This window comes from Berghia stephanieae, chromosome 1 (assembly GCF_034508935.2).
Source record: "Berghia stephanieae isolate SIO BIC M18660-M18661 chromosome 1, UCSD_Bste_1.3, whole genome shotgun sequence".
In the NCBI taxonomy this organism is placed as follows: Eukaryota; Metazoa; Mollusca; class Gastropoda; order Nudibranchia; family Aeolidiidae; genus Berghia; species Berghia stephanieae.
In genome coordinates this window covers 66,068,671-66,081,249 of record NC_088360.1, presented here as the reverse complement: position 1 = coordinate 66,081,249, position 12,579 = coordinate 66,068,671, and the positions used below count along the sequence as shown (strand labels likewise).

Genomic DNA, 12,579 nt, shown 5'->3' with positions numbered 1-12,579 from the left:
CTGTTACGCTTTAAAAATATGTCACATTACATAAGTTAACACATTTTTGGACAACTATTGAAATAAAACATTGAAAAACAATAAACACAGAGCATTGATACTAATTTTGACAACAAAATGACATTTATTGTTTTACAAAAGGCATTCAGAAATCAGTTTTTGAAAACAAAGGATATTATTTGAGCAATCATCATCTCCAAAAATTTATAGGAAAATGACAAAAATAAAAATTGTTTACCATAGTCTAGGTATATAAGTGTTAAACCACCACAAATAATATTTCCTTTCAAGTATTTATATTTAGCATGAAAAACATGAAAAAGTCATTCTTAACAGGAATGAGCTTGTGTAACAGGAATGAGTGGACGTATCAGGAATGAGTTTTCTGTTACAGGAATGAGTAATTACAACATATTTATTCGAAAGGATTATAAATTCAATACGCTTAGTAATTGAAACTCAGAAGGGGAACAAAATGGTTAGGGCGCCTATACGATGATTTGGGGCTTATGTTGGTAGAGACCCACAAGAGAGCACCAACATTGTTAAATTCAGGATACTCTTTCGTGGCAGTTCGGAATGTTTGGATAAACAGACAAAAGAGGCATTTTTAAAACAATGGAAAGAGCGAGAAGCTACCACATACCCATGTATGATTTTGGCTTACTTAATGACATAACGTCCAGTTTGAACAACTCTTCCAGGGTATCTTTATCACTTATGTTAACATCGGGAATATAAAGGTCCAAGTTTGTGACAAAAATTCAACAACTGTCTGGATGTTGTCATTGAGTGAAGCAAGGTTTGAATCTGACAAATAATGGTCCTTGTGTAAAGCCAGCTCTTGTATCAATCTTACTCGTATTTTGTCTGTTTGTGTGTCTTTGCCAAATGCATACACTGCACCACAGGGAGGCAGGCAATCCCCATCGGCCCTCAGCTTGACTGGAAATAACTGTTTCCCATCACACAGAGATCTAGGTATATCATTTGAAATTAAATGTGTACACCTATTGTCAATACCAATGCGAGTTTTGATTACACTTCTGCTGGCCCCAACTATTTCACAAACACGTAATGCTTGATTTTCACATTCATCAACCACTTCATCAAATGATTTCCATTCATTCAATCTTTGATAAAACCATTGTAATCGATTTCAGTCGACATCACCTTAATGTCTATGTCATCTTGGTCATGTTCATCCCTTGAATCACTGTTTAAGTCAACCGGTGCAACTTCGGGCATGTCTCCATCATTACCTTTGAAAACCTGTTGCTTCAAATCACTTTGTAGAAATGAAATTTAATTGATGTGACCAACAACATTATTGAACATTCTTGACTCCTTTTCTCCAAAGCGCTGAAGTAAGCATGTTAATGTTTTCACATTTTTTTACATGCACATGTTTCTCTGTCCCTTTTTCTTGGAGTAGCAACCCAAAATGGCTTAAGTCGGTAGAATGAAGAAAATGACACGTATGGGTTGCAAGAGATGTATCGCTTGTACAAATGTGACATTGTATCACATATTTGTCTTCTTTGTTTCTTGACTTTATTCTTGTTTTTGTATTTCTCTTTCCTGGAGCTAATTTAGAAGTGTCACCTTTCAGGAAAAAAACTCTTACTATTTGCTTGACAAGATCTGGACATTTTGGAGGCATTTGACGTTGTTTCCGAATTTTTCCAAGAAATTATATTTTTTGAGAGTCATACCAGCTGCCAGATGTTTCACGGATGTGTACATGTGCCTTCTGTTCCTCAAATGGTTGATGTCTTATAGGAGTGCAAAATGATTTTGTAATGTTCTTTTCACTTTTTTGTTTTTTCTGCTATCTTTCAAAAGTTTTTCTAGATTTTGATCGGGGTGTCAACGAAAGTCTTTTTTTATTTTTAATGACCTGTCCAAGCGCTTTTTGTACTTTTTGGATTTCTTTTTCGATTGAGAAAGAGAGGACAGCCTTTTCACTTCTTCAAACCTTTGGTTTTTCAACATTTAGGTTTCATTGGCTGTTTTAGTAGCTTGATATCTTTGACGAGAGACATACTGGAGTGAAGATTTTGAGTGTGAGGATGGAGTGTAACTCAGGTCAAGATTTTGCTGTTTCCGGTTTGTAGTGTGTGTGTGATAATTTTTTATCCAATTCTTTCTCTGTTTGCGTTGTTCTCTTGGTGTCTTATCTTTTATGGACTTTTTCTTTCCATTCGATTTGTCGCTCTGGTATTTGTCTTGTTCTTTTTTAAGATTAACAGCACGTCGAATAGGAACTCCATCTCGTCTTTGGCGGTAAAGTCGTTGCTCTCGGCTGACATCATGGCTTTTTTGGCCTTTGTGATAAGAAAACAAAATAAAACAATCGTTACAACAAAGCTATGACCCTTGAAAATGAACAATAATATCAAGTTACATTTCGCCACCCTCATTCCTATTACAAAACAAGGTGTAACATGAATAAAGTCAAGAAACAAAGAAGACTATTATGTGATACAATGCCCGATACCGGGCCGTTAAAATCATAGTAATCATCTAAAATGTATCTGAGCCTAACAGGCAACAAACTATGTTTGGACATTAGGCATTTGGTATTGGCAAGGTAACTTTGCACTAAAAATAGTCTTTCAGCAATGGAAGAAATAATTATGTAAACAATAAAAATTGTTTTTAATGGTAACGTTGTAACAATGAATGTTACCACTTCAATGGACATAGGCCTGTAACACTTCAGTGGTTTACAAAACACTTTACCAAACACATCCTTATGAAACAAAAGAATATGCTATGAATCGATAAACCATGTGGAGGCGCCGTGGCCGAGTGGTTACCGAAAGGGACTCCCGACTTGGAGATAACAGGTTCGAAAACCTCCACAACCATAGAGTGGTTTCCTTAATCAAGGAAATTCATTCCGGTTGCTTCACTTTGCTTCACCCAGGTGTATAGCATGGTACCAGTGCTGCTGTGGAATGTAATTTGCTATAGACCAACCTCGTATTCATAAGTTAAATGTCTGTTTCATGCTACAGAAACAGGGATAAGCTCCGATTCTATGGGCCATTATGCTCCAAAGGACTTAGTGACAATAAAACATGTGTTTCATTTTAAGAAAGTTCACATTCCTCATTCATGTTACTCATTCCTGTTATGTTTCTCTCATTCCTGTTACATCCCTCATTCCTGTTACAAAACAAGGTGTAACAGGAATGAGTGTAACAGGGATGAGTTTATCTCGCTTCGATTCATACTATCCCTAAAATATGATTTACTCCAACATTAAAGTATGACTATTATTTAGAGCCTTAAAAAAGCTATAAACTGATACTTTTTATTTTTAATACAAGTTCTTATTTAAATAACAAGCCCTGGTAACAGGAATGAGGGTCATGGTCTAATGTTGAACATTACTCACCATTCTTGAAGCGGTGTTGAACTGGAAATCACACTGAATGAAAAAATCATGTGTTTGTAGTTTCGGCCGTGATGGAAAAGGGGTAGCTACGGTGAGAAAACATTGTTAGTTGCACTTCTATTGTTAAGAGGATTTTAATTGGTTAATTTTCATTGCTGTTACAGGAATGAGTAGCCAGCTTGGGTAGCCAGCTTTAATATATAATAAAACTTTAAAAAGTCTGATTGTTACAAACTTTTATGAGGATGTTAGAAGATGGCAATTTGCATCAGGTGAATTCATAGGTGTATACAACAAGACACTCCATTTTGTTAAAAATTCGACTTAAAGCCGCCATGCAAAAAAAAGGACAGGGTATTTTCCTCAACCCCAGTCAATACAAAACGTCATAACTATCCTGAATCTCTCTCGATTTTCGTTTTTTATGTTTCATACAAGTTAGTAATGTGTAGTGAGACTGTGTAAGCAAGTATTTGCTAACAATATATGCATCAAATATTTCAAAGATCCAATTTTCGTCACAGGACAGGAATTTGGCAGATTTTTTAAAAAGGCCGATATACTGGAAGATTTTTATCTTTTGGGACTTTGTAGATATTATATCTACACCATTAAGACGCCGGAGCTGTTAACTTTGATTGTATAATCTTCAAGGATCAAACCTGAGCCCGCTGTCAAAGAACCATACAATAACCCCTTACCAATTGCCTGGAAGTGGAATTTTACGAGCCCGAGCCTGTTATCAGACGAATATATCATCCAAGCCTGTCAACTGCCTGGAAACGTAAACTTACGAACCTGACATATTATCATAAGTTACGTAATATATTCACATCCCTATTTGTAACTGCCACGATCACTGTTTATCTCTTTTAATTAAATTTCATCATTATTTTTATTTCATTGTAAACAAATCGTTAATTGTTTTTCATTTATAGTAACTAGTAAATTCTGGGGCCTCATTCTACATATATCTTTATGCATAGTCGAGTAGCTCTTTACTCACTTGAGACCATGACAATACAAGAATAACAATTAAGTATAAAAGGTTAATTAGATTGTTACAGTAAAAGATATAGAAAATATGGGTGGAAGGAAGAATGGATAATTTGAATGATATACAGTACAGCTCGCGTACAACGGCCTCGGTTGCAACGGGAGCTCGCCTACAACGGGAAATGTAAAAATCCCCACTCTACGGCCTATATAACATATAATCATGCAGGGCTAAAAAGGGAAATATTTTTGGAACATGGCTACAACGTGGGTGTGAGTTGAAAGTTTAGCACCCAGTTGAGAAAAGCTACGTACTCAACAAGAAAAGAGGAAGGTACACATGACACCCATAACTTATAGGTAGCGGTCATGAGGTGGAAGTAGGTTTATTGAAGTTATTGTGTGTACCATTGGCGTTTCTCTGTGTACTTTGTACGACGACGCAACAAAAGTCTAGTGAGACATGTGACTGACCGATCAACATGAAAATACACTCAGGCATAGTATGTTACACGTAGAGTGAGGGATGTGCGTCTCTTGACTGATTAGGTAACTATGCCAGATGAGAAGTGAGATAATAGAGAGAAACGTCTGGAACACCAAAGAAAAAGCAAGACAAAAGGGACTGGTTCATATATGGAAATCCTCGAGTAATCCACCGATGCCCCCATTTCGACACTAGCTAAAAGTTCCAGCCAGCCCGATCAAAGGTCCCACTTAAAGGACAAACCAAAATGTTTACACATTTAAAAAACGGCAAGAAAACAAACATACAAACAAAATCAATCAAAGAAACAAAAATTGAGTTCAACGCTCTTTGCAAGGGTCCCTAGCAAACAGCAACACATGTAGGCTAAGACATGAGGCGATATTACAATTTTTTCCCCGGCAGGGACAACACTGTTAATGGCCAGATACTCATTTTACGCCCGAGTACGGTGAGTGAATGTGAGTAAAGAGTCTTTTCCAGGGACTCACTATGCGCCCGCTCAGAATGAGACCAGAATCCAAGATATACCGATCTCAAGGGGAGGGTCATACCGCTAGACCACATAGCCACAAATTATTATTATTATTATTATTATTATTATATATATTATTATTATTATTTATTATTTTTTTTATTATTATTATTATTTTATTTATTATTATTATATATATATTATTATTATATATATATAATAATAATTAATAATAAAATATAATAATAATAATAAATAATATAATAATAATAATATAATATATAATAATAATAATAATATATCATTACTAGATATTTTGGCAGTCTCTGACATCACCGACCATTGTATAATACATGTCTTTATCTAATCACAGAAAGAATGGTTCTAATTGACTGGATCTAATTTCATATATATATATATATATATATATATATATATATATATATATATATATATATATATATATATCGTGCAGCCGTTCACCTTAACTTTAATGCAGCCGGCTGTCGATCACAAGATTCGATTCTTGAAGACTTCCAAACCAGGCTTGGTTGATTCTAGCTGACAGTCTTGTTGAGACAGGGAATGGTGCCTTGTGCACTGGTATGACCTGGACTGTTTCTAGGGTGCCGGAATGTTCTGGCGTTCAATGATTGTTCTGGTGTGCCAGGGGCTTTCAGTTACAGTAAAACAAAAAGGTCTAAGAGCCAATTTGAGTATATCTTTCGCCACCGTTTCATCCTTGAACGGCACATCACAATAGCTTTTATTTCCGACCAAAGGCAAGGAGAAGCAATACCTCGATGTTAATGATAATAATTTTAATTATAACATTTGTATATCAAACATCAACTGACAAATGACCTGTCTTACATGATGACAATTTAACTGGGCTTTGTCCTTTATATTTTATAATTTAGGGATTATAACTATGATTATGATGTGTGGAAGGTATCATATAATATACATATTGAATTTAAATGAAAGTAATAGCATGTTTCATGTTAATTAAAGAATAATAATATTTTAATAAAAGCTATGGTTTTATACAAATATTTCAACTTAAGAACACCCATAGAATAAAGCGCAAATAAAATAAACACGAATGATAATAGTAATAATAATAAATTGCATTGAATTCACAGTATTATCTCATTCCAGTTTGACAGGTCATGCCAATTGTAAATTACCTTCAACCGGGAGATAGTTAAAACTTTTTACAAGATTGAAATTTGGGAGCAGGTTGTTGTCTGGGTGTTTTAGCGTGTGTGACATTTATTACTTAGATATTGACTTTTGTCAACATTTGCACGCGAAGCAATTTTTGGAATAGACAATAAGAAGGAATGGAACTTTCTAGATTATCCATGGGATCCAATTATTTTGATTAACGGGAAGATTAGAATATAGCGGGAAAATGAAGAGACGAATCTTGAGGGCAGAACGCACCTGGGAAGGTTTAGGAGAAAGAATATTCATCAGGAAATGTGCAGACAATTGAACAGGTGTACATGGTGTAAATAAAGTCCAAAGGGGGGTGTAGGTGATAGTGTTCCGTTAACAATTAGTGAGTTTGCGATATCTTGACCATTTCGTGCCTTTACACCCTTAAGCGAAATAAGGAACAGTTTTATATTGACATTGGGCTCAATTGAAGAAGAAACCAGTCCATGTTGAATTGTTGTAATTCAATGTGTTAATTTTCTTTCACAACTATCGATGTCCATGTTGTCCATAATCAAGTGAAGTGGGTTTGTTTGTTTTTTTAACAGACGGTCCAAGTGAAATAATTTTATTAAACAGTTGTTGTTTAGTCCAATTTTAAAGCAATTTAACGAGTGCAACAAGTTTTCTCTAAGTGAAATAAGCGAAAACAGAATTCTTCCAGTTTGGTTGCAACCATTTTTGCTTTCTTTTTTTGTGTTAATATATATTTTGTTATGTCGTTTTGTTATTGTTTTCTTCTGTTGTCGTCGCGGTCTGTTTCTTTTTCTGTTTGATTGCTTTGTCTTATCTTGCTTTTTGTTTGTTTTTTTTTTGGGGGGGGGGGGGTTTTCGTTTGTTTGTTTTGTTTTGTTTTGTTTTTTTGTTTTTTTTTGTTTTGTTTTGTTTTGTTTTTTTTGTTTGTTTTTTTTTTTTTTTTTTTTTTTTTTTTTTTTTTTGTCTTGATTAATTTTCTGTTATTTGTTTGGTTTCGTTTGTTTTGGAGTTGATTTTTTTGTCGTTATTGTTAACTTTCTTGTTTGTCGCGTTTACATTTTTTGTGTGAGTTTCTGTATTGTTTATTGTTTACTGGTCATCATATTGTGTCGCGCCAGTGGTGGATCCATTGGATGGCTTCAGGAGTGCAGCCTCTCAGGTCCATATCACTGATATGTGGTCCAGGTTCGCACTCGTGAAGGATGTGGTCCATGTTTTGAGCCGTGTGTCCACATTGACATCGGCAGTCTGAAGAAAGTCCCCATTTTTGTAAGGTTGTTTTGGTCTTCCCCACTTTAGACCTTGCCCGGTTCAGTGTCAACCAATCTTTCCTGGGGAGATTTACTCCGCTTGGCAATTCTTCTTTGGGTTCCTGAATGGCATCATTTGGGCAGCAGTCCCATTCTTTCCATGAATGCACTCTGTATATGGCTGCATGGTCTGGGTGGATGCCTTCAGTTGTCAGGAAGCTTTTCCTAGATTTCAGTCTCCTTGGCACGATGTTATGCTCATAAAGAGGATGTCTGGTGTCACTTTCTTGTTTGTATTTCTGGACTTTGGTCTGTGCGTCTCTGCGGATGTGTGGTGGTGCTATCCCCGCTAGTCTATAGATGGCTGGTATGGGGGTAGGTCTCAGTGTTCCAGTAATAATGCGACAAGCATTGTTTAGTTCATGGTCTATCTTATTGGCGTGGCTTGACCTAGCCCAGACTGGTGAGCAATACTCGGCCGAGGAGTAACAAAGTGCCAGGGCCGTTGTCCTTAGGGTTTTCGGGTCTGTTCCCCATCTTGTGTTTGCAAGTTTCCCAAGCAGGCTGTTCCTGGTTGTTTACTGGTAACATTTGTTTTGTCTATAATTTACTTAGGTACTTTGAGGTTCCTCTCTACGATAAGACCGACCCACACGGACCTGCTATCCAATCACTTATCGCCCATTGGCTGCCCTATTTGAACTCGGCCTTGAATCCTGTCATCTACAATTTCATGAGTGGTAAGTTCTAGTACATTCCACCTCAAACTCACCACATTTAGATAATAATACCATGAAACATAAGAATCACCACTATGAATTTCTTTAACAGTATTCCAATGGGTTTTCCTTTTTAACTCATTGAAGCCGAGACTTAATTTCTTTCAAACCATTACATTTTAGCAAGAAAACTTTTACTTCATATGATGATCGATCTTAAAAGGTGAGATTTCTAGAGTAAACAAAAAAAAGGAAAATTAGAATCTTCTACATATATTGTATTGTTTATTTTTTCATTCACCAATAATCTTATTGTAATCAGTCCTTTCACTTATATCTTTGCCTGTTATAACTAAACTATCGTAATTGATTTGTCCCTTTAGCATTCTCTTTGAACTTACTCCGGTTACTTTTTTGTTTTCAATGAGTGGACCTGCGTATTATTACAGTTGTTAATCGTACTCAGAAGGTACCGAGTTCGAACTCCCCGCCGCGCTTTGGTCTTGAGCAAGTCACCTCGCCCGGACTCGTGTTGCGGCGCTGCACTGTAGCTGACGTCTAGGCTATTCCAATTTTCCTTTGGAGAGGACCCTAAAGACACATTTCTTTTGGAGATGAACATATAGACATTTAATATAATTTTGATTTAAAATGATATACATTAATTAATCTTTTTCATAGCATAAAATATTTTATGATCTTTCAATCCAGATAAATTTCGGAAGGAGTTCAAGACAACGTGCTTCTGTTTGATCTACGGCACCAGGACGCGTCCCTTTCGTGGGCGTCGAGATGGTAGACCCTTTACCATGACATTCACCAATAGCAACTACAGCAACTGCCATACCGAAGAGGTTACCATGGCCAGCTATAGGGACATGGCATGACACCAGAAATGATCAAATCTATCATTATATGTCAATCTTAGAGTTGGAATACAAAAAGAACAGTGTTCAAATATTGTGGAGTGTTAAGTCTATTAAAATACTATTATAACACCCCTTTTATAGTCTCTAATAGGATTAAACTGATCAAGCTAAAAATGCTTTAAAGAACGCGTGTGACTAATCGAATTATTGGCTTAAACAATTTAAATCGAAGGTCAAGCTTAACAGTCATTTATAGAAAAATGACTTCTTTGCCTTTTAAAATAATTTGCCGTACTCTGCACCGAACGGAAGTCAAATGCAAAGGGGAGTAAAACCAGATTTATTTTTGTTGGCTAATCAAGCTAAAATACTTCTAATCTCGTATTGACTTTTAAACTCTATTTATTCTTATGATATTTTTACACATTTACTGTCTTTATTGATGATTTTATTTTGTAAAACTGGATAACTGGGGTGTTATCATACCGTTTTTGACAATATTGAATATTTCGTAACCTCGAAGAAAGCTCTCCAAGTTCGGGCTGGTCCTAGGTCCGAAAATCTAATAAAAGTCAAAAACTGTATTTTAAAACGTGGTCACAGAATACTTCGTTGGCATTTTTAAACAACAGAGAGGTGATCTCTTTTAAATTCTTACCTTGTCTAAGACTGTCAACATCAACTGTTTCATTATTGCCTCGGAATATTGAATCAATTTCTAAAAAATATCAAATTTATTTAGAAACAACAACCGAAGAACTGATTTCAACAACACAAGGAAACACCCAATTGCCTCAGCACCTTAACACACATAGTGACATTCAAAAGCTAAGAACACTTCCACTGGGCAGAGATTTATGGAAACAAAATTTAATTACTAACTCGATATTAGAAACAGACTGACGCACTCGAAGTAACACACACATTCACGTCAAGCATCCATAGAGACAGCGCAGCCATGTTCATTCAATATGACAAAATGGATTTGTGCATGAAACAATATACCCCAAATCCGGCCTACTGGAGAAGTGCTCAATGCTTTTTCATAGCAGTTATCATTACAAATGGCAAGTGAATCTTCGACGCAGTGAGGGTATATTTCTTGTATACCTACATGAAATTTGACACATTCACAGTTCTGGAGTTGTGAAAATCACTACTCGTGGAAATTTTTAAAGACTAAAAAAAAAATGGATTGAGGAACTTCTCCAGATCTCATCTTGATACTAAAACGACCATGACCATTTTCCTCAGTATTTAAAGGAAATGTTATCTCCTTCCATTATATCAAGAGAATTTCGAGGAGTTCATACTGTGCTAATAGCCTGATAGTAAATCAAGGCTAAGAACGGTTCTTACAAGAATTAATACTTCCACCAAGGTGAGGGAGATTTGTATTCCATGCGAATTTTTTTCGCCGAAGAGTGCACTTTTCAATAAAAACACCTATTAAAGCACAGGGGTAGACCAATTCTCCCAAAAACTAAGTCGTGTATTTTTTGGGCAAACCACAGAATTATATTATTAGTAAACAAAATTCTCTTCATTCATCTTCAAAGGGTGGGAAGGAATTTGTTGTTTTTTTATAGTCTATCCCGAGAAAAGACCAGGTTATTCCAAGTGTCAGCCACAGTTTCCACGGGTTGGAAGTGCAATGCGTATCTCTTCAGTCGCCCAGTCCCTAATTTTGTTGACAGGTGCTTTGATTTATTAAATTATTATGTCCAGGCTAATTCAAATGTTTTTGTTTTGCTTTTAAAATTGATTTTGTTTTGGCAAATATACCAGCAAAGATTGTTGTATATTCTAGATTTGATCTATAGCTCCTAATGAATCTGGTTCGTGTCCACTGCAATTTCTTCGACGAAAAGATAATATATGTCAAATAACTGTCCGGCTCATGAGGGGGAATCTGATTAAATAATCTCAACTTGTTTTGATTAATCAGGAATAAAGTAAATAACTTCAAGTTTTAAACGTTGTTTATGCTTTGTTGATCTCTTTAAAAGTCTATTTCTTGATGATTTGTACGAACAAATTGGCTTCCCATCTTATGGCAGTTTAATTATTAACAATTGACAATTTTTCATTAGACGACATAGATTCATTATAATCAGGAATGATGAAAAGATGCAAAAGAATTGTTTGCTTATTTGTTTCTTTGTTTTTGTTTTGTTTTTGATTTTTTTTTTTTTTTTTTTTTTTTGATTTTTTTTTTTTTTTTTGGTCTTTTTTTCAGGTTCCAGTACCGTTGATTGGGGATATCCTTCAAACCTTGCGCAATCATTTTACGTCGTATCAAAATTGTTTGTCAACGTTATTTCACATCTGAAATAGATACCTATAGATTTTTAACGTCTTTTATTTCTCTTTATCTCACGAAGTGGTATGGGGTTTTTTTAAAAACCCTCTCAACAACGTCTCCTTTCGTAGGAAAAATATTGCTAGTAGGGACGGCGTGTTCAATATCATAGAAGGAACCAGTTGAAGTGTTTATGAATAAGAATGTTATTCTAAGCCTCTCTCGTTAGAGCATTATAGAATGAATGAAGTTGGTGTCACTCAGGTCTTTGTTATTGTTCTGATGCGGTCAGATTGGTGATTCATACTTACTAACGTTACTCTTATTTAAAAAGTTAAATGTTGGAACGATTAACCTGGCGGGCAAAACAGATGAGTATTTTATCTAAATGCGTATTGTTAATTGGGTCATTTCACTTTGACACAGTCTCTACGTATATATATTATATATATATATATATATATATATATATATATATATATATATATATATATATGTATATATATAAAATATATATATATATATTATATATATATATATATATATATATATTAGTGATCAAAAGAAAGTATACACTTGTTTTACCTACAGAATTGGTATGAAATATTGTTCTGGTTTATTTAAAACCTATGTGTAATCATAGTACTATCATTATCTTTCAATTTGTTAGAGTTTGTAACGTTTATGGTTGATCTTGTATGCAACATAGACTTTTTAAAACATTACCTTCAAAAAGGGAAGTAACAAGTCAAAACACACACTATGATTTTGACAAATAATGGCATCTTAATAAAATTACTTGCGTTCATTTCATTTGAAGTGAAGGTGAATCTAATTCAATCAGTAACGAGTATGTACCCCGTTCGCTCCAATCA

At 35.0% G+C, this 12,579-nt stretch overlaps 1 protein-coding gene across 2 annotated transcripts in view; it reads left to right on the top strand.

Annotated features, from left to right (window-relative positions):
- LOC144979751 (orexin receptor type 2-like) overlaps positions 1-11,379 on the top strand; it is a 218,224-nt gene extending 206,845 nt beyond the window's left edge. For both annotated transcript variants that reach the window (XM_078926750.1, XM_078926740.1), the window contains exons 6-7: positions 8,430-8,554; positions 9,245-11,379. In XM_078926750.1, coding sequence (XP_078782876.1) covers positions 8,430-8,554; positions 9,245-9,420 — 301 coding nt within the window. In that variant the 3' untranslated portion in view covers positions 9,421-11,379. The remainder of the gene's footprint in view (positions 1-8,429; positions 8,555-9,244) is intronic.
- The last annotated feature ends 1,200 nt before the right edge of the window (positions 11,380-12,579 follow it).